This window comes from Phyllostomus discolor, chromosome 6 (genome assembly GCF_004126475.2).
Source record: "Phyllostomus discolor isolate MPI-MPIP mPhyDis1 chromosome 6, mPhyDis1.pri.v3, whole genome shotgun sequence".
Classification (NCBI taxonomy): domain Eukaryota; kingdom Metazoa; phylum Chordata; class Mammalia; order Chiroptera; family Phyllostomidae; genus Phyllostomus; species Phyllostomus discolor.
In genome coordinates, this window is record NC_040908.2 from 13,303,259 (window position 1) to 13,324,662 (window position 21,404).

At 46.2% G+C, this 21,404-nt stretch overlaps 1 protein-coding gene across 6 annotated transcripts in view; it reads right to left on the bottom strand.

The window, feature by feature from the left end:
• DTNB (dystrobrevin beta) overlaps positions 1-21,404 on the bottom strand; it is a 172,816-nt gene that overhangs the window by 44,683 nt on the left and 106,729 nt on the right. For 4 of the 6 annotated variants that reach the window (XM_028516741.2, XM_028516740.2, XM_036027736.1 and 1 more), the window contains 3 exons: positions 12,062-12,139; positions 3,901-3,990; positions 378-465 (listed from right to left, as the gene is read on the bottom strand). In XM_028516741.2, the coding sequence (XP_028372542.2) occupies positions 378-465; positions 3,901-3,990; positions 12,062-12,139 (256 nt within the window). The remainder of the gene's footprint in view (positions 1-377; positions 466-3,900; positions 3,991-12,061; positions 12,140-21,404) is intronic. The other 2 variants (XM_028516745.2, XM_028516744.2) reach the window with 1 other exon arrangement.

Sequence of the window (21,404 nt, forward strand, 5' to 3'; positions counted from 1 at the left end):
CTCATAATATCCCCTTATCGTACTTAATAACGTCTGCAGGATCTGTAGCCATGCCCCGCTCTCGTTGGTGATACTGGTGATTTGTGGTTTCTTTCTCTTTTTCTTGATCAGGATTTCTAGGGATTTATTACTTTTATTGATTTTTTTCCCAGAGAACTAAATTGACTCTTTGATTTTCTGTTCTTGATTCACTTTTTGAAGAAAGCATATCATAGTTAAAATTCAAGACCACTGACATCCCTTCCCTAAGCCCGCTCCTCTCCTCCTGTCCCCGAGGTGCGCGTTCTCCTGAGTGTCAGGCCGACTGCTCCCCTGTCCCGTGGGCGTGAAAGTGGTGCTAATCTGCGCCACTCCACTGGGACCCTCTGTCCACTCACCACGTTTCCCGCCTCTGCGGCCAGCCGGGCGGCGTAGCGAGCTATAAGCCGGTGCTCCTCATCCAGTCGGCTGGGACTGTCCAGGACACTGTCAAGGAGATAGAAATTCAACAGGTGGCTCTTAAACACCCCCTCTTCTTGCTTCTCTTTCAGGAAGACAGACGGGAGAAAAGCTTATAAAAAGGATGGTAACAGAAGAAGTGGAGGCGTGGCTCACAGATGCCAGTGGCCAGCCAAGACGGGGGGAAGGGGCACTTAGAGAACTGAGGCCACCACGCGTGTCACCTCTCTCCAGCAGTACACCCCTGTGCTCTTACACTGGCAGACGGGCACTCTTTTCACACATGGACCGAGAAAAGAGAGGGCATTTACAGAGTCTGACAGAGGGGTTTCCAATCAAATGTTCTAAAAAAACTCATGACTTTTAGACATAAGTCTCGAACCCCAAAAGACCAAGGGAAAGCTGACACATCGTGACAAACCGCTGAAAAAAGTACAATGAACAGCGGCCGAGCAAAACGGAGGGCCTGGGCAGGCCCAGCATGAGGTCCAGGTGGAGAAGCGTCCATGCTACCAAACATTTTCTCTCAATGCCTCCTCTTCTTCCCTTACCATGCTTGTTTCACAACACAGCCCCATCTTGGAGCCCATTCCTCTTTAACGGGAGCTCCAGCACTCTAAAAACTTAAAGACCCACTGAGGTGGGATATCAGGTAACGCCACACCTGGGTGAAAAGCGGGTTCCTGAGAAGCAGGTCTGCTGTACGCAATGCAGTGAGCTGTGGGTGAAACAGCTGACTCCATCAATCTAGCACACTACAGCCACAGTCCTGTGTCACATCAGGGCACCTCCTGATGAACAGGGGTCGTGACTGTCCGATTCGCTTTGTTTAAGTCTGGCGGGAGCTTTCAGGTAACGGAGAGGACAGTGATGGACCAGGGCTGGCTGTGGTGGCTTGCTTCTACTTCGGCCCCACGTTCTTGGAGTTCTAAAAATCCTTGGTTGGAATTTGGAGACCTGATACGTACTCCGAAAAGATTCAAAGACATGAGTTCAGTACTCATCAAATCTCGTTATAATCACTGAGGGGAAGGTGGGGAGGGTAGAGGTGGCTTCACAGAGCTCCATCTGGCCTGCTCATGGATACAATCAACTGTATTTTTCCTAGATTTTTTTCACCTTTCTGTATTTCTATCTCTGTGGCTAATTCTATAAATTTAGGCTTTCCTCTAGGATACATAACTTTGTTCGGAATACGCTTTAAAGCCCTCTGCCTATGACACTGCTGAACCCTTAGTAACTTCAGGCGTACAAGCGCCAGTCCCCAACGTGTATAATCGCCCTCTCAAAAGACGATCGTACAGTAAGAACTCGCCACCATCAGCCGACTTTAACACCTTCGGGCCAAGGCCCCAAGGTCTGGGCGGAAATGTATCTGTGCTCTAAAGGTGTCTGTCTGACACAAGAGAACTACCTTTACCCTTTAAGTAAACAATAGAAATGAATATTTAACAGTACAAGGAGACAATGCTGTGCAGGGACTGGCAGCCTAGGAAGTGAGACTTAACACGGTAACCTCTGTCTTTCAGCGAGGGCCACCGTGCTCCTCTGGGCAGGAGGGCTCCTTCTCCAGCATGTCCCAGCGCCCAGGGAAGGCCAGCCCTGCTCGTCATTTACACCCAAGTAGGGACAATAGGGCTGTTCTGATGGGCTCTGCTTTCCAGCCAGAAACGAGAACTTTATGTTGACGAGAGGTTTTAAGGTCAACTAGCAAGGTCCCCTATTCTTCTTCTTGAACTGAATTCATTTGCATGAATTCATCTGCAGAGTGAGCCATGAAATTTCTGATTTCTTCGAGGAAGCAGGAAGCTCAGTTCCTTCGAGTGTAAATCGGGGAGAGATGTAGTACTCACCAAATCTTCATGTTCTCCCGGGCCCCTGGCCACCGATTCTCAAGCAGGGAGCCTTCTGCCTAAGCCAAAGACTCCTTGGCTAAACTCACCACAAATCTTCTTGGGGCTGACATATCGGGTGGCAGTTGCTGTTCAACATTCAGTTGCCACTTCCCCCGTGGCAACTTGTAACCACCTGGGCAGTTGCCCTGACTGATTTTAAGTGAGCTGCCCGGCCCGGGGTGAGGATGAGACAGCTCTGCTCCTCCAGACCGAGGGGCAGGGGCAGAGTGCACGGAAATCAGCTCTGCTGGACGAGAAGGCCTCTCTGCGACCCCGTGCACAGGCATCACCCAGGCCCTGACTTCCCTCCTGCAGGGTAAGCCTGTCAAACATCCTGGGGAAGCAGAAGGAGAACCCTACAGTCTTTCTGAGGCTCTACAGATAGGTAAATGCCTAACAATATCAATGCTGTTTAGTCATACCAGGGAAACTGTGGGAAATGATATGAAGTATAACATTGACAAGAGTCGTTTTTAAATATATGCATTTCTCATTGACTATTAGTTTATCTGTTATCATGGGGAATAAGAGTTACCTTCTCACGGAACCATGGTATGCTATGGGCAAAACGAAGATCAAATTTTAAGGCTCCAGCCTCCCTTATGTGTTTAGTCTATGAATTATGGGGTTCCCCCCCAAGACTAAGAATCTCCTGTTGCTGGGTACAGTGACTCTGCCACGCAGAGCAGCTGGGATGGCCCTGGGTGACTGACACTTCACCCGCATTCTCCTTGCGGAGCGCTGGTGGGTGTGGGCGTGGCGCGGGCAGGTGGCTGGGTCTGCCTGAATGTGACAGCACTTCGTTTGGTATGAGCTCTGTTAAAGGGTTGCCTTCGCTGTGGTTAGTGGGTATCAAACGGTTTTCCGTCCTAACCCACTGAAGGATCGGTCACATTCCCCTATGAAGAATGAGTCGCGACCACAGTCTGCAGGGAAAGGGGCGTGTGGGGCTAGTATAGCCCATATAATCGTTGCAGTATGAGGAGGCATACATCACTGGGAAAAGTCCCTAGGCGTCGGACAATGATCCAACACCACTGTTGAAAGGTGCTGGTTTAAATGATCAACAATGATAGACTTGGTGGGGGAAGGTGGCGGTGTGACATGGGAAGATGTAACAGGGTGGTGACACCGAAGATTAGACAAAGTGCGATGTCTGCGGGTTGGCTGACCTAAGCTTTGGGTGTCAACAGCAAGGTTTCCTGACCTAGGCCAGGGTGAACAGTGAGAGGCTCATGGAATGCCTCTGCGGATGGATGTACATCTCCGGCATTGCCTATCTCTCCGAGGTTTAGATATTCTTTAAGTATAATCCGAAGGAAGTGAGTTCCATTCCGAAGGAGAATTCTGACTATATGTTTAGGTAAGTGCCTGGGCTTGGCAAGGCTCCTTCTCCTTTAGAAGTTAATGCTTTAGCAATAACATAAACCCTGCCAAACATAGCTGGGAGCTTCTCAAGCAAAACCCCACACGCGGAGCTTTTTCCAGCTGGCAGCCCCGGGCGACGCAGCTCTCCCGCCCCCTGCTCAGCCCCGGGTCACCCGCCTGCTGCCGCCCTACCACTGACCGTGCACAGTGCTGCAGGCGGGCCACATAGGAGGCTATCAGCGCATGCTCATCGGCCAGGTGACCGGGAATGTCCTGGCTACACTGTAACCTGGGAACAACGGAGGCAAGGACAGCAAGCATGACACAAACACAGAGCGAGAAATGAACATTGAATTAGAATGGGCAAATTTCAAAGAAATGTAGAAAAATAACAAATCGCGATTAGATAAATTAAAAAACAAACCACACAAAGCACAATGGAATGTGGTGTTAGACCATAGAGAATATGTCTCACGAATCCTCTGAACAAAAGTAGTCCCTGAGCAGATGGCTTTGGCCACCTGACACCACAACCCTTGAGAGAAGAAACCACGGAGGGGTCACCAAGGAGCCTTGCCCTGCAGTCTTGTCCAAGTTCCGGGCTCCGTGATGGATGCACCTTTAAGGGAATGCCACTGGCACGAGAACAGGCGAAGTGGGTCTCACTGACAGCACGCAGTGGCCCCCTAATGCTTTCATCACTTCTGTCCACAGGTAGGAGTTGTCAGTGCCGCCTCACGGCGGCAGCGAGCCCTCTCCGTTTCTGTAAGGACACCGCTTCCAGCATCGCTCTGCTTTCTCCCACACGACCGGCGCTTACACCGGACTTGTTAGAGTGAATCTCACTGGGAGACACACTTCGCACGTGCCAAGCAAGAGGCTCTCTTCCTGATCGACGGAAGGTCCTCGAGCGTTTTGTCTTTTTAAAAATAAATACTTTTTATGTTAAAGTATGCACAAAATATAGCATCATCCAATGACTACCCTTTGCGTACCAATCACCAAACATCAACAAAAATCAACACTTTCCTACTTGTTTACCCTAGTTTTTCTTTTCCTAACAGTTTGTGCAGGAGAGGTGGTCATAGCAAATCCCAGACAACTTAGTATTTGCCTCAGAAATACTTAATTTAAATGACCGCAATGCCATTATGACACCTGAAAAATTAACAAAAATATTTAAACGCAGTCCATGTGAAAATTTCACCAATCTTTTAAAAAAATACATTTACAGTTAAAATCAAGATCCAGACGAGGTCCACAGATCTTGCAATTGGTTGATGTTCCTGTTTTTAATCTGTAACAGTTTCTGCTTTTCCATTTCTGTCAGTTATTTGTGAAGAAAACAGGCTGTCTTTTAGCATACCCTATATTCTGTATTTAACTGGTTATTTCTGGTGGTGTCATTTAATTTGTCTCTCTATCCTCTGTGATTAGACATAAATACCTGATTGAAGGTTTTTGGTGTTTTTTTTGGAGGGGGGAGGGGCTAGGATCCACCACAGGTAATATGGCGGACTCATACACCAAACAGGAGACACACAATGGAATGTGAATGCTGACCGGTGGGCTCAGACGTCATTGGTTACATCTCTCCATCATGAGTCCCCTGTCAACTCCACACGTGCTGGTTTCTGAGTGTACTGATGCTCTTGACCACATTCATTATTTCATTAGCAGCTGCAAAGTGTTGATGTTCTCCATTTAAAACTTTCCTCTATTTGTTTATCTTGAAACAGTGCTCACTCAGAAAAGGTAAAACAAATGGTTGATGTTTCCAATTATTTAACAAAATTCAGGACAGTGAGTTAGTTGGTACCCTAGCAAACTCCAATGGTTACCAAGGGCTGTTCTTTTTTAGTATCATGTGAACTCACAGATCTGCATGTATCTGATGTGCTTCGGTCCGTTACAATCATCTTTTTGTGGCTCAGATTGTCCTGTCTTTGGTCAGTGGGAGTCCTGCAGGTAGTAGGTTCCTGTGTTCTCCTGACACACGCAGTAGCTTGTACTAGATTTCTTGCTTGGGACAACAGGATGCCCAGTCCCATCTTGTGTATATCCTACCCCACACCTGAGGTCCACTGTTCTTCCAAGGACTTCAGGTTCCCTTTGCCGGAAAAAGAGTGTTAAAGAGACCACAGTCCTGGGTCCAGGGTGCTCACTGCTCCTGGGTTGACACTGCTTCCAGACCTTTTCAGGGGATAAAGCTAGTAAATGTATATATTTTAGAAACTAAAATTCCTAGCACTTCCAGATACCATTCCATTTTCTTCTAGCTTGCATTGTTTTTAATGAGAAGCCATTGAAAAAATCTTATCTTTGTTCCCCTGTAAGTAACATCATTGTTGGTCTAGCTGCTTTGAATATTTTCTCTTCAACTCTAGTTTTTAGCAATTGGATTGTGCTACGCCCTGGTATGGTTTTCTCTAACTATCCTGCTTACAGTGTGTTGAGCTTCCTGTATATGTGGGTTTGTAATCTTCATTTATTTGGAAAAAAAACTTATTTTCTTAACTGTTTTTTCTCTGCTTCCTCTGTTAGACTGCTTGGCATTGCTCCACCAGTCACCCATGCTGTGCTTGCTTTCCGACCTCTTCCTTCTCTGGGCTGCACTCCGGGTCGCCTGTCTGTAAGCTCCGTGGGCTTCTCACCCGCATTCTGGCCTGTTAAGTCCACCCTGGAGTTTTCCATATAAGGTATCATCCTTTTCAAACTCTAGAAGTTATTTTTTAATGAAAGAATTTTAAGTAAAAAGTTAGATTTACATTTATACTTGCTTCTGTTTCCATTTCTTCCATTTTCCTCTTCAATATGTTCATATTTTCCATTGTATTCTTTGGTATTCATCACGGCTGTTCTGAAGTCTCTATCTGCTAATTGCCTAATGGCTGTTACTTCTGGCACTTTTTATATCAACCAGTTTTCTCCTGGTTACAGGCCATACTTTCCTGCTTCTTCCTGTGCCTTCTAGTTTTTTACTGGATGATGGAAATTGTAACTATTATGTTGCTGAATGTCTGAATTAAAATTAAAAAAAAATTTTTTGAATGTCTGGATTTTGATGTCTTCCTCCAAAGAATCTGTTAGTTAATTTGCTTGTGGACAGCTGGATCCTTAAGAGGCTTGGATTTAAGCTTCATCAGTGCAAACCCAGGGTGACCTTTATCTAGGATGATTTCTGCCCTGCTCCTAGGACTCTTGGGGTCTTTACTGAATGCCTCAAGCATTCAACGATGTCTCTCTACCACATTGGTTGAAACTCAACAACCGCATAATCCCAGGTACTTATTCCACTTTCGAATTCCTCAGGGGCTGTAATTTCCCAGGTAAATTGTTCTTTACTGGTCTTGTGAGATCTCATTCTATGGAAATATAGCTCAGTTTTCAGCCGAAGACTCAGGAGTCCACTATGCGGATTTCTGGAGCTCTTTCTCTGCACACTTGCTAACGCTCTGGTCATCTGCTCCATAAACTCCTGCCTCCCAGACTGCAGCCTCTGTCTCCGTATTCCCAGCAACCCTGCCTTGCTCTGCTTATACCCTGCCCTGGAGCTGGGCACATGCCTCCCAGCAGGAAGCCTGGACAATCACAGCAATCTCCTCCTGTGTTTCTCGTCCCTCAGAGATCAGCCCTGCCGTATCAACCTTCTGATTTCTGAAAACAGTTGTTATACACAGACTGGTTTTCTAGCAAAAAGTTTATAGTGGAAGAGCTAATCTGATGCCAGTTCCTTCATCACGACCAGAGTGAAAGATCTCTTTATAGGAACTCATTTGTATCATACTTTTGTAAAGTACTGATCCACTTCAAACTAGGAGTTAAAATAAAACTGCTTCTTCGAGGCAGATCTTGAGAAGTAGAGCTGTATAACCTGGGAGGCAGGCCACTGCAAGGGCTTTAGTTTTCACTCTAAGGCATATAGTTATTGGAGGACTTGGAGCAGAGGTGAGCTACGATGCAGCATCTATTGTAAGAGGCTCATTGTCAGAGGAAGTGCCAGAGCGCAGGGGAAGCAGCAGCTAATTAGAAGGCTGCTGCATCATTCCAGGTGAGAGACAAAAGAGGCTCGGAAAACAGTAGTGGCAGAAGTGGTTAGAAATAGCAAGATCTTGAACGTATTTGGATGGTGTTTTTGGATGATGCTGGTCTAATAATCTGACAGATTAGATGGGACGAGGATCAAAGATTCTGACTTAGCAACTAGGAGAACTGCCATTAACTGAGACAGGGGAAGACACGGGAGAAGCAGGTTCGGTGGGGAAAGATACAGTACTCGGCTTGAAACACACCGATTGTGAGATATGCGTGAAACAGCCAAGCGAAAACACTGACTGGGAGGAGAGTACAAGGGAAAGGGTCGGGGCAGGAAAATAAGTCTGGAAGTCGCCAGCATGTAGACAGTGCAAAAGCTGTGACGCTAGATGGGATTCCCGCAGTGAGTGAGTACAGACGAGAGTGAGAAGTGGTCCCTCTGGTACACTAACGTCTAGAGTTCAAAGAAGCACGAAAAAGCCAGCAAGGGAAGCCGAGGAGGGATAAGAGGAAAACCAGAAGGGCACACTACCTAGAGGCAAGGGCAGAAAGTGTTTCAAGTAGAAGAAAGTGAGCTTCTGTGTCAACTGCCGCTGACGGATCAAATGAGAGAAGCCCTGAGACTTCACCCCTGGATTCGCGCTGAGGCAGTCACTGGCCTCCACCGGCAGCCTCCGGGACAGGAACGGCTTTGGCGGAGTGACGGGAAGCGGAGACCCGACTGGGGACGGCAGAACAGAGGTGAGGCATGCACTGCAGGAGCAACAGTCCGCTGCGCTCCGCCGGCTTCACTGAAGACGGCTGTTCAGAACCTGCGTTGTTTGCCAGGTAATTAGGGGTCTGAGCCAGAAGGGAAAGCATTATCCCAGCAGCCCACGGTAGCTGAAGAAATTAAGTGCCCACGTATTTCCCACTCACATTCAAAATTGTACCTGATTTCCAGATTTGCTTTTTGAATTTAAACTTCCCCTCTTTGACAGAATACCTATATATTACTGTATACGTAAATTATAATTATGCACGTGCCTTGTTGTTGATTGTATTAACCTGAGTGAGAACTGCGGAGGGGTTCACCTTAAATGCACCAATGGAAATGGACTTTAATCCCAACCCGGGAGCAGTTAAAAGCTGGAGGTCTGCCCAGGCTACAGGACGGACTCTGGAGCCCGGCCAGCAGCCCGGCCAGCAGCGAGGACCCTGCCGTTCCATGCGAGTTATGTGTTAATTTTCAATTACTCTGCTTTCTTGTCTTTCAAAAAAATATTGGAGGGGAGAAAAAAATCCCTGTGTTGCCATGGAGAGATTCTCATGAATTCACACGACCTAGTTGTTCCATGACCATGCTGAAACCTTCATTACTGTGCTTTTCAACCAAATTCTGTTTTTCTCATTCCACAGGAAGGATGACAATCAGTGGCATGACTCCAGAAATGGACAGCTTCCGGCTTAACCGATTCCATTTTGCCTCCTTTCCCGGTTTCCCCAACATCCCCCCTGTTCTCAGTCTGAAAACACAGCAGCCTGTGGCTTTCGTCGCTTCACCGTGGTCTGCAGGTGACAGGATCAACTCTTTACCTGGCGCCCAAGCAGAAAGCCTTTTCAATACTATTACCTCTCCTAATTTGGTCAGAAATAGTATTTTTATGGTGAGATCTTCTGGCCTTTAAAAACGGCTTTTCCTTCTTGTGAAGTTGGTGTTAAAGTAACATAAAAAAATTCCAACTGATAACATCCTGCCTTTTCTTAAGATTCTTAGCAATCGGTGACTATTCAGAATTAGGGGCCTCCCTGGCCCTCACCTGGACAGATGAACATAACCGAGTCATCTGGGGCCCTGTGCTGCTGGCGGGAGGTGGGTGAACTCCTGGGAAAGGCGTGTGTGCATTTGCAGTTGTGTACAGAGGGCTGTACCGTGTGACGAAGGAAAACTCTGGAAATGTCAGTGTGTATGGGACGTGTGTGAGGGCTTGTTCGTGTGGGCATGTGCACACTTTTGCACACATTTGTGTGCTGGGCGGCAAAACAGTGGTCTGCCAACAACCTGCATTACTTTTCCTTCCCAGGATCGCTCTCTGCTGTTCTTAGCGGTGTAACTCACCGCACACATACAAGGATGGGCAGTCATACAACCCTTGGAGCTTTCTCATCCGTGGGAGAAGCACGGCATGTTGAGTGACAGGCGCTGGATGCGTGTCTGAAGGGTCGGCAGTAATGAGAAGTCGCTCTCCCGCAGTACAAGGGCAGGGAGACGGAGGAAGCAGGAGACGCAGGGCATCCTGGGGCAGTTCAGCTGCCCTTGTGACCCACGGACACATCTGCCCTTCCTGTTCTGCTTCTGCCTTTGTGGGTTTGTGCCTTCCCCCCTTTTCTACTTGCGTGAGAACACATAACATGAGATCTAGCCCCGTACATTTCTAAGGGCACAGTATAGTAGTGTTCATTATAATGTTTGCATCTTGCCTAACTGGGTTTGTGCTTTTTAAAGTTAAATTTTAATACCTGAAGTTAAGAGTTGATACAAATGCACAAAGCAAAAAGTTTTATACGGAGGGTTCTTGGTATTGCCATAGTTACATGAAATGTCCACAGCCTTCTTGTCAACTTTTTGTTTGACAATCTAAGGGAAAAGAGGTCAGTGTCCCCGACTGCATAGTCAGCTACTGCATGTCTTAAAACCCCTTGCAGCATGCTGGTCAAAAATCGCTGCTCCAGCATGATGCAGTGTGCAGATGACACATCACAGAGCCGTACACATGAAACCGTATGGTTTTATTAACCAATGTCACCCCCAATACACTCAATTTAAAAAAGAGAAAAATAAGTAAATAAATATGTTGAGAATGTAAAACAATGAAAAGTCTACGCCGTAGCACACAGGACCACTCATCCCCACCCACAAGATGCTGCGTGGCATCCCCCTGCCTGCAGTGTTTCAACATGGTGGTGGGTGCGCGCTCTCACCGGGTCAGGTCTGGAGTCCCCACGTGGGCTGCACCGTGCTGCTGGGTCGCTCTGATTTATGGAGTCCCCAAGTCCTCTATTCCAGGGCAGCCCGCCACAGCTTACTACTTAGCTTCTTCCTAAGGCTATTTTCCAAGCTTGCCTGATGATAAGAATCACCTGGAATTCTTGTTGAACATGTAGCTTCTCAGGAGATCTCAGGATCCACTGGGTATGACGTGGTCACAGCTGGTTGTATCTTTCAGAAGTGGCCCAGGTGGCTGTTTGCACCAGTCAAGTTTGGGAAACATGCTCTGGGAGTTTTAGCCAATGGCAACTAACGGAGTTGATCTTAGCATTGTATAGTCAGTACTCCCTCAGTGCTGTGGGTAGGTTCTTGGAACTGCGGCAAAATGATGTGTAAGGAAACCCATTTCACCACAGGCTAGTGGGTGGATACAAACGAGACCAGTTCCGAGGGCATCTTACCAGCAGCATAATGCAATGACACTGAATGAGGCCACGCTATCTGAGGACCTGCTGTATGTTCTATATTAAGTCAAAGTATTAGCAACCAGATGATATTTCCACAGCTGAGTTAATCCAAAGCCATCGGCACACTGTGCCACGAAGTGATTTCCCGTGGGAAGGACTTGGGGAGTGGGCTGAAATGCTTTTCTTCTCATTTCCTTTCCGAGCGGTGACTGTTAGAAAGAATTCTTTAATGGCTGTGCCCCCGAGGGAGTTTCTGCATTGCTCTGGTCAGGGGGCAGCTTAAATCAAATCGAAAGTAAGCCATGTTATATAGTTCTTTTAAGTTCTGCCTAAGAGAATTCTGGAGCAAAGTAAATTAAATAAAGGGAAAGCAGACACACAGTTCTAGTTCCTCAAAGGCCCGCAAGGGAAACTGCTCGTACGGCTAAGAGAGGGGCTTGTGCTTTTCAACTTCCATGTTTATGACTCGTCTACGGAGTGACCTAGGAGAATGTCAAGAGTTACTTTACGCAGTCTCATCAGGACACAGAACCCATCTTTGACACTCAAAGAACTCAAATGCAAGGGTGTTGAAATGCATGATTATCAAAATGTTTTTAATGTTCAGAAAAGACCTCAAACATGCCTAATCTGTTTTGACACCATGTTCGCTGCTTGTCGCAAACGCAGTTTTCCACCTCAAGGCACCACTCAAAACAGACTCCTTCAGCTGCTATATTTAGGAGTAAGTGGGAAAATAAATAAGTAAAAAGTGAAAATAATATTAAAAGAGAGTCAAAGGAGGCGAAAGCAAGCTAGTCCTTTCTGCCCTGTGGAACGCGCTGCTTCCCAGCCAGAGAGGCCTGCCCCCAAACCTGCACGGCGACTGAGGTGCGAGCCGTGACACGTACCTCTTGGTGGGCGTGGGTGCTCCGGAGGACATGTGGCTCACCATGGTGTCATTCATGTTGGCCAGAGGGCGAGGAGGACTAAAAAAAAAAAAGACATTTATGTTATATTAATAATCACCAGTGTGACTAGGGGAAAGCAAATGAAGAATGATGAGGGCCAGAGAACCAACCATCGTGCCTGAGAAGCACAGTGGGACCCACGGGAGAGAGGGCAGGAAGAAACCAATCGGTACTTCCAGCCTAAGGTAAGTCCTCAGGAAGGGTTCCCCCAGTGAAGCCAGATGAGCCAGGAGGAGCGCTCCGCAGTCACACACAGGCCACCGTGGGATGGAACGCTGGGCCTCTCACTTTGTCGTTTGAGCGCATGACCGTCCGAGCTCTGCCACTTCGTTAGCTTCTCTGCATGTCAGGTGTTTACGGGGCTACTGGGAGGGTGGTGTTCGTGCTGCGCCACACAGGTCACGACAGCACCTGAGACTTGGTTGGCGCTTGCTGCCTTCCCTCAGACTCAGCTTGCATACTTTTTACCAAAGCAAACTGTTAAATACTAAATTCCTTCATTAATCCTTTACTAGACTCTTAACAGCCCCCCGCGGGGGAACAATGAACCACATTTTATACCTATGCTCCAGTTACAATGCTTCCTTTTCCAGCCTAATCCAAATTTAAATTTGAAGGTAAGCGGTTTTTTTTGATAACTTGGCTTTAACTGCTGGTTTTCTGGACTCAAGGTCTATTTCTCCCTCTTGTGTCTGGAATGAGTGAATGAATCCGAACTTACCGAAAGGAATCTATGCTTTGGCCTTGCAGGCACTCATCAGCCCCCTCCCCACCAGGTTCACATGACCATTGCCGGTTTCTCCTGATAAATCTCGTACCTCCTCTCCTAAAGCGAACAAGAACTCTTCAGAGGAATTTATCCATCAAAACCAGAAAAGTAAAGCAGGAAAACCCTTCTCTCCCATTTAGGTGTTCTGAGAACTACCTGCTGGTTTCTCCTTATCTTTAAGAGTTAGTTATGTAAAACGTTTCTGTAGTGGTTATACTTAGCAAGTCTTGGTAAATACTGAGGGACCAAAGCCTTCATTGTTTCACAGATTTCATAGTGCATTCTAGTAAAGTCTCAGGGGAAATTTTTCAGGTGGAGCCAGGGAACCCAGAAAAAAGGTTAAGAGGGATGAATGGATCAACCTATGTATATCTACACCTGTCTGTCTAGGTGCTTTTTTTAAAAGCCAATTTCATTTCTGGGTAGGGAAATACCTTTATAATTTCCCATTTAATGGAGACGACCAAAGATAGCAAGCCATTTGCAGGGCACAGAGTTAGGTCCCTTGGTCTTTAAGCCATAGCACCGCGCCCACTGTCACACGCCCTCCCTTTGCAGGGCAAGTCCCCAAGCCGGGCCTTCAGAAGGGAAGCGTGCCTGGTGTTCACGGGCTGGAGGGATTGCAAATCCACATTGTTTATCTTATACTACCAGCCTTCCAAACAGATACCCGGTTCTGCCCCTAAACTTCCAAGTCTATTAACACTCCTGGCTTTGCTGAATAATAATCGATCAATTGTTTTAGGGTGATTAATAACAGAAGTGAACATCAACTCAAAAACCGCATTAATTTTAGTCCTAAATGTACACTTTTGCCACTAGTTCTTCTAAATCAATTATCCAAATGGAACACGGAGACAATTCCTATGAAAGAAGCAAATCTAGCCTTATAGCTTTTCGCACTTGAGGGCACCACAAACATGCTGGCCCTGGAAACAGAATGGACTTTGCTTCCCTAATGCATTATTATTATTCGCAACCCCCTCCCAACGTGAGATAAGGACACGTCCATACTGCTTTCAAAACTAATGCAGGTCACTGCTCTCTGAACCCCGCCATGCTTTACACAGTCCCCATCTGGTAACCTGTCCCCCAAGTCCAGGGCCACCTTGCTACGCTGTCTAGGTTTCCTTGCAAACACGTGTTTTTTTGGCCAAAAATACAGCCATTAGAAATATTAAGTTTCATGGAGCATTGCACTTTTGCTGCAACAGTTTGGTAACAACGGAATCACCGAGAAGCCCCTGGAGACTGCCACACAACGGCCCCTTTAAAGACCTGCCTGACTCCGCCCCACCTGCTTCTCACCTGGCTGATCAGAGGGACCAGCTGTAACACAGAAGGCCTTTCTTTCTGCCGACTGTCCACATACCCCTGCTTGTCCCTGGCGCGGCGTCTAGGGAAGCGTTACAGGCCGCCCTTTCACTGGCATTCGCTGCCCTCTCCTGCCGTTCCTCCTTGGTGGAGGGCACAGAAAACCTTGTTTTCTTGGGAACGAGAAGACCTCCAAGAGGAATTCGAGAGCAACTACAAGACCAGAACTGCCCGTAAGAGGGACGAATCCCCAAGGATCGGGCTGAAATTTCTGAGGGGACTCTCTCACTTTTACTCAGAAATGTGAACTTCATGGACAAAACGACGAGTCCTCAGCCATCACACCACATGGAAGAGGCAAAAGTACAGTCAAGTCAATAGTAAAAGACTCTGAAAGGCCCCAGGTGCAGTTTCTCAGGCTCAATGATGAGGACGTGGCCATGTGCACCACCGAGGGCTGGGACCTTATGCCCAGTGTGACCCGGCTGGACCGGGCAGAGCGGCAGGGAACCAACCCAGTGCCGTGGAGGTCCTGGGAGAGCCGATGAATGGCTTCTACGGGGTGAGGGGGGGGGGGTCTCCATCCTGAAACACCACCGAGTGGGATGAGAAACAGGTCTGCCACATAACACAGACAGATGTGAACAACTGGCCTTTCAGGGTCACGTGCAAGTGCCCGGGGAGAAATTGCCCGTGTACGTCTGACTGCCCTCTGGTCACGACAAGGAGGCTGGAATCCCGTCCGCCCAAGAGCCTCACAGTCTGGCCCAGAGGGCCTGGTGCTCTGCTGTGGGGTGCACTCTGTTTGCCCCAGGCACCCACCCCTCCGCCATGAACAGAACACGAACATGGGGTAAGAGGACCAGGGTGCTGGATTTTGACTAAAACTATAGGAGCTCCCCAGCTTTGTCTATCTTTGGTCTTGTTGTATTAAAGTCTTGTTTCTTTCTTTGGAATCCGGTTTTATAAGCTTTGCTTTTCTTTGACCTATGCCTCTCACATTTTAAGTTCTCTGAGTAAACTTTAAAAATCTTCACTGCACAACGAAAGACAGTTAAAAACCTTATGAACCAAAAAATAACAAACCAACCAACCTAATGCGGTTACCTAGTATATATCAGTCTCGAAGACACTGCATTCATTCGATTTCTTTCTGACATTCTCAGAGGAAAAATGACAAAACAACATTTCAGAACTCTGATCCATGGATCCATGTGATAAAATTTCATGACTTGTCACATTTTGTTTGATCTGATACCACAAAAAAGTCTCTCATAATCATCTCTAACTCTCGGGAAACATCACGCTCACGTATTATGGTCCAGCACACATATCAAAGCCTCTTTTCTAATGTCCAAAACCAGACAGTAATGTACGCTATAAACTAATCATAACTGCCCCACATATCATACCCCTTCTGAACTTCTGGCGAATTTTGAGAAGAAAATGGGTGTGTTTGCAGTCCAAGATGAAAGTGGCCTCTGAAAACACACAGGGACAAAGGCAAGCAGAGGAAAAACTGCCCCTACACGTTTGAACCTAGAAGTAAAGTGGCCAAGAGACATCACAAATTCTTCATCCCAGACACCATCCTAAGCATTCCCCTCACTCCTCAAAATAACTGTGTGCAGTAGGTACTCTTATTATCAACCCCCTTTTACCAATGAGCAAACTGAGGCACAGAGAGGTTAGGTCACTTGTGTGAGGTAACACAGCCACAGAGCCAGGGTTTAAACCCAGATGGTCTGGCCCCAGAGTCTATGCCCAGGATGACTGTATGTCGGCCGAGAAAGGTCCCTCCCTGGGCAGAACAGAGAAAGTGGAAGCTGAGCCTGCAGGACTGGAGAGACCACAGCAAGCAGAACCAGGCCCAGAAGGACTCAGGAACGAATGCTCAGGGACGTCTGAAGTCAGGAGGTGTGAGACAGGACAGAGGACTGCTTCAAGTCTGTCTAATAAAGAGTCAGACTTTGATTCTTTCCTATACTGGGTTGAATAGCATTCCTCCAAAATTCAGGGGCACTAGCAACATCAGAATGTGATCCCTTTTGGAAAGAGAATTTTTCAGACATAATGAGTCAATATGTAGTCGTACTGGAGTGTGCAGGCCCTGATTCAATGACTGGTGTCCTTAGAACAAGAGACACAGAGTCGTGCGCGGAATAAAGGCAGCAAAATGAAGATGAAGGAGGCAAAGACTGAAGTGATGCTCCCACAAGCCAAGGAGTACCAAGGACTGCCGGCAACCGCCAGGCGCTTGGAAGGGGCAGGGAGCAGATTCTCCCTCAGAGCCTCCAGCAGTGGCCAACCCTGCCACCAGTGTGACCTCTGACCTATGGCCTTCAGAACCATGAAACAATGACTTTCTGTTGTTTTAAAGCCAAACCCACCCACCCCCAAAACAAACAAACAAACAAACAAAAACAGAAGAGAAAAGGAAGGGGAAGGAAAGGAAAGGAAAAGAAAAAAAAAAAAGAAAACATAAAGGGGATCCTTAATGTCTACCACTAGACCCACAATTCACTGTGAAAGCCGCAGCTCAGATGCAGTCAGGAGATGCAACCCGCACCCTGGCAGGGGGACTCAGCTGGCTGGAGTGTTGCCCCATAAATCAAAAGCTTGTGGGTTTGATCCCTGGTTGGGGCACGTAGGAACGGCAACAAATTGATGTTTCTCTCCCATCAATGCTTCTCTCTCTTTCTCTGCCTCTCTCTCTCTAAAATCAATAAATATGTCCTTGGGTGAGGATTTAAAAAAAAAAAAAAAAAAAAAGGAAGATGTAACGCACCAAAAATGACTTCTGCTTAAAAAAAGTCTTCACAGCTCCAGTAAGGCAGAGCCGAGAACAATGCTTCCAGGTGTGCAGGCGGAAATTACAAAGCGGCAGAATTGACACAACTCATCAGACCAGTTTGGCTGATCTTCTTTAATATGCAAAACCTACTGAAAAACCTGAACATGTCACCAGGTGTTCTACGCCTGTACCTCAGCAAAGGAAGATCCCCGCACCCCACAGAGACAAATACATTTCCGGGGTGTTAAGGAGCTCAATGTAAATGCTGACTCACATAAATTAGGACAAAAAACATGGATCTATGGACACAGCGGATGGTCTAAGCTCAAAAGCCATAGAAAAACTACAAAGGAAAAGACTAGTTAACTTGAAATATTAAAATGAGGTAGAAAGAAAACAAAATTTGGGGATTTATTTCAATAAATATGAGGAAGTAACAATTAATAGTCTTTACACAAATTCATTAAGACAATTATTAAGATTTCAATTAGATAAATGAGCAAAGTGAAAATACACCTTCAATAAAACAATACAAATAATAACATAAAAGTGTCTTATTTGTAAAAAAAAAAAAGCAAAGAAATTTGTTAAAATTGCAGTCCACTTTCCCGTTAACACATAATTTTTTAAAAGGTAATCCTAGCTCTGGCCAGTGTGGCTCAGTTGGGTGGGTGCTGCCCCACAAAGCGAAAGGTCGCTGGTTTAACTCCTGACCAGGACATGAGCCTGGGTTTCGGGTTCAGTCCCCATTCGGGGCACGTGTGAGAGGCAACCGATTGATGTTTCTCTCCCTTTCTTTATTCCTCCTTCTCTTCTCTCTAAAAATAAATAAAATCTTTTAAAAAATGAAAAAAGGTAATCCTTAAGGCTGAGGAGGATTTTTTCTTCTTTTTTTTTAAATCATCACCCAAGGACATACCCATTGATTCCAGAGAGAGAGGAAGGGGGAGAGAGAGACAGAGAGAGAAAGAAACATCTAGAGAGAGAAGAAGGGGGTGGGGCGGAGAGAGAGAGAGAGAGGGAGGGAGAGAGAAACATCAATTGGTTGCCTTCTGTATGTGCCTCAACCAGGGACCGAACCTACAACCTAGGTATGTGCCCAGACAGGAAATTGAACCTTCGGCCTTTTGCTTTACAGGATGATGCTCCAACCAGCTGAGCCACACTGGCCAGGGCTGGAGGGGGTTTTCTGAGACAGGCTGTTAACTCACTCTCAGGAAAGAGTAAAAGGATAAAGTCAAGCAAAATTTCTAGAAAGCAATCTGGCAATATGTTTATTAAAGATCTTTAAAAATGTTCACTTTGACTAAATAATTCCCTTTCTAGAAATCTATTCCAAGGAATTAATCAGAAATGCAAAGATGGGTCTACACTTTTAAATATTTAGGGAAATATTTAGAGTAGGACAAATATTGTAGAAATGTTCAAATATAAGACAAATGAAAAGTAAACAATGGTACATCCATAATTATACGACGCTGTGCTGTCATTAAAAGAGAATGCTTATGAAGACTTTCCAATTACATAGAAAAGTGCTTAGCTTATAAGAGGTAAAAAAAGAAGGGCAGGATAATTATAATAGGTAACAATTATTAAATATTTATATAAGTCTATCAGACATTGTGTTTAGAGCTTTAAATACATTATTTTATCCTAGCAATAACCCTATAAAGCAAGATAAAATTATTTATACATACACACAGCATGGCCTCATCTAAATATAATAAAACAAAATATCGGAAGGAAATATATCAAACTGTTAAGAAAAGTGGAATTCTGGGGAACTTTTTTCCTGCCTACTTGTACTTTTCTATACTTCTCCAATTCTTCCAGTTTAATTTTTCCTGATTTTCAGAGAAAACGATGTTTAATGTAAAAAAATTATAAAGTAGGAAAATGTTAAAAGAAAAATATAACCTATTATACCACTGACTCAACTTTCTAAAGTGAGTCTGTAGTATTTTTGTTACTATTAACAAAGCAAACGGAAAAGGGAGGTGTTTCACACACCCAGAGACCACTCTGAGAGTGTCACTAGAAGAAAAACCCATTAAACGGTTTGAGCAGATTCGAAGTCCCACAACCCCCGACATCCCCACCACCACCTCCTCCAAAAAGAAAACGAGCATCTTCCATCAATCTGCATTACGTCCACGACCTGACTACGAAGTCTGTGGTTTGTTTACCACTGTATTTTGAGCACCTGTGTATGGACTGGGCTTTCAGGAAATATTGGTTGGTCGTGGGTCAGCCCCACGCAGTTTAATACTTAGACGTGTAGAGTGTGTGAGAACTAATCTTTGTTACACCTGGCGTCGGGGAGACTATTCCCAGAGAGGGAAGGAGTGACACTATCAGTTGTTACACGGGGCAGGCGTGTTCACGGTATCTGCAGCCGTGGCACGGGCTCATCTGTAACTCAGTCGTGGAGTCAGGAGCGGGGAGTGTCTTCAACAACAGCAGTAGCGATGCTCACTGAGTGCCTCCCGTGGACTCATTCACTCGAACCCCACAACCACCGATGGGTAAGACACTGTGATTACCTTTATTCTCTCAGATGGAGACACTGAGGCAGGGCAGGAACTAAAGCACAACACCTGAGGTCACGACCAAATCATGGCGGAGGGAGGATCTGAACGGGGGCGGGGTGGCTCTGGAGCCTGTGCTCTTGATCGCTGGTGTGCGGTGCAGTGTCTCAACTACCTGCGGCACTTTTAGAAAACCTTACTGTAGATTGCTTAGTCTCTAAATTATTACCAATAGCCCTGGCTGGCCTAGCTCAGTGGATTGAGCGCAGGCTGCGAACCAAAGTGTCGCAGGTTCGATTTCCAGTCAGGGCACATGCCTGGGTTGCAGGCCATGACCCCTAGCAACCGCACATTGATGTTTCTCTCTCTCTTTCTCCCTCCCTTCCCTCTCTAAAAATAAATAAATAAATAAAATCTTTAAAAAAATTATTACCAATAGCATGATATTAGATCACAGTGCTTGTCAAGTTGTTTATAGGAAGGGAAAACAATAAAAGCCCCAGCATATGGTTTTTGTGGGATGTATTCTTTCCTTATTACATCATTAGGACTCTACTACAATGAATGCCTATCTGAACAATTTGCTTGTGGAAATTCCATTCTTAAGCCACTTCTCGGCTGCCCACGGAAAATTAGATCAACTTGGAAGGAATGGTTTCCTTCAAAAACAACTCTCTAATTTATTAGGGTGACTTTAAAATCTTATCTGAATTTCAAAGATCTTTTGGATTCCTCATTTCAGCCTAACAACATACATACTTTTAATGAGTAAGTTACCTATTTCATCCGCCAGATATTGATGAAAGAAAAAGTCTGGCCCTGGGTGGGCTCGGGACCCACACCGAGGGGATACCCTGGTCCTGGCTTTCTGAGTTGACGTCGACCCAGCGGGGAGCACGGGCTGGGCAGAGCTCTGGTCAGCCAAGAATGTGAAAGTACAATGCTGTTGTCTCAGCAAGATTTCCACTTAAAAACTGTGAGTGGATAAAGGGGTGCGTGAACAAAGCCAACTCTGAAGCCGGAGAGGACAGGCGAGGAGGCCTCGGGCGCCTGGCGGACGGCCCCCTCCCACAGCCTGCTGACAGCCCTCCGCTGCAGAAAGCCGTTCGGACAGGCGGGAACTCCTGCCCTACACTCTTAAAAGCACTTGCTCATTATTTCGCTCTTTTTCCCAGAATGTCTTTTAGCTGCCAGGTTAAGGTTACAGTTCTGTAATTGTGTTTTACCTCGACAGCTCTCTGCCACTTGGGCACCTGGGGACTCCTTACCAGAAGTTGTGGTCTGTCTCTGACTGTTAGTGTGAAAAGAAACAATATTTTATTATGCCCTATGCTTTTGTTGACTTGATTAGTTTTTGTATCTCCCCGACAGTGCTGTCCATGCGGGGTGCTTAACCATTTCCAGTAAATACATTTCATCACTTACTAAGGTTTCTGCAGCCGGCTCTTTCGCCTTCAACCCTAGATACCTGTGCTGCTCCTGAATCACCTTCCCTACGTACTTTGACCATGCTTCCCCACCTCTCTGGTCGTTCGCAGATTTCGCCACACTTTAAGACAAATTCAAGACCCACGCTGTAGAGACATTCATTCTTTTATCTATCAAACTATTAGATCTTCCACATCCTTCAAACAAGTTGTTCTTTTGCTTCATCTAAGCCCCTGCTTTCAAATCAACGAGGTACCTTCCCTGGGATGTCCTTCTTCACAGGTCTGCCAAAGTTACACTCGTTCTCACCTCTCTTGTCAGGGAAATGGCTCTGAGTACCTCCATAAAGCCCCCCCACGACTACAAACTCCATTTAGGTAAACAAGGGCCTTATCAGCACGCACACAAAATCCAAGGCTCATTCATGCCCAGCACTGTCAGGGGCTTTGA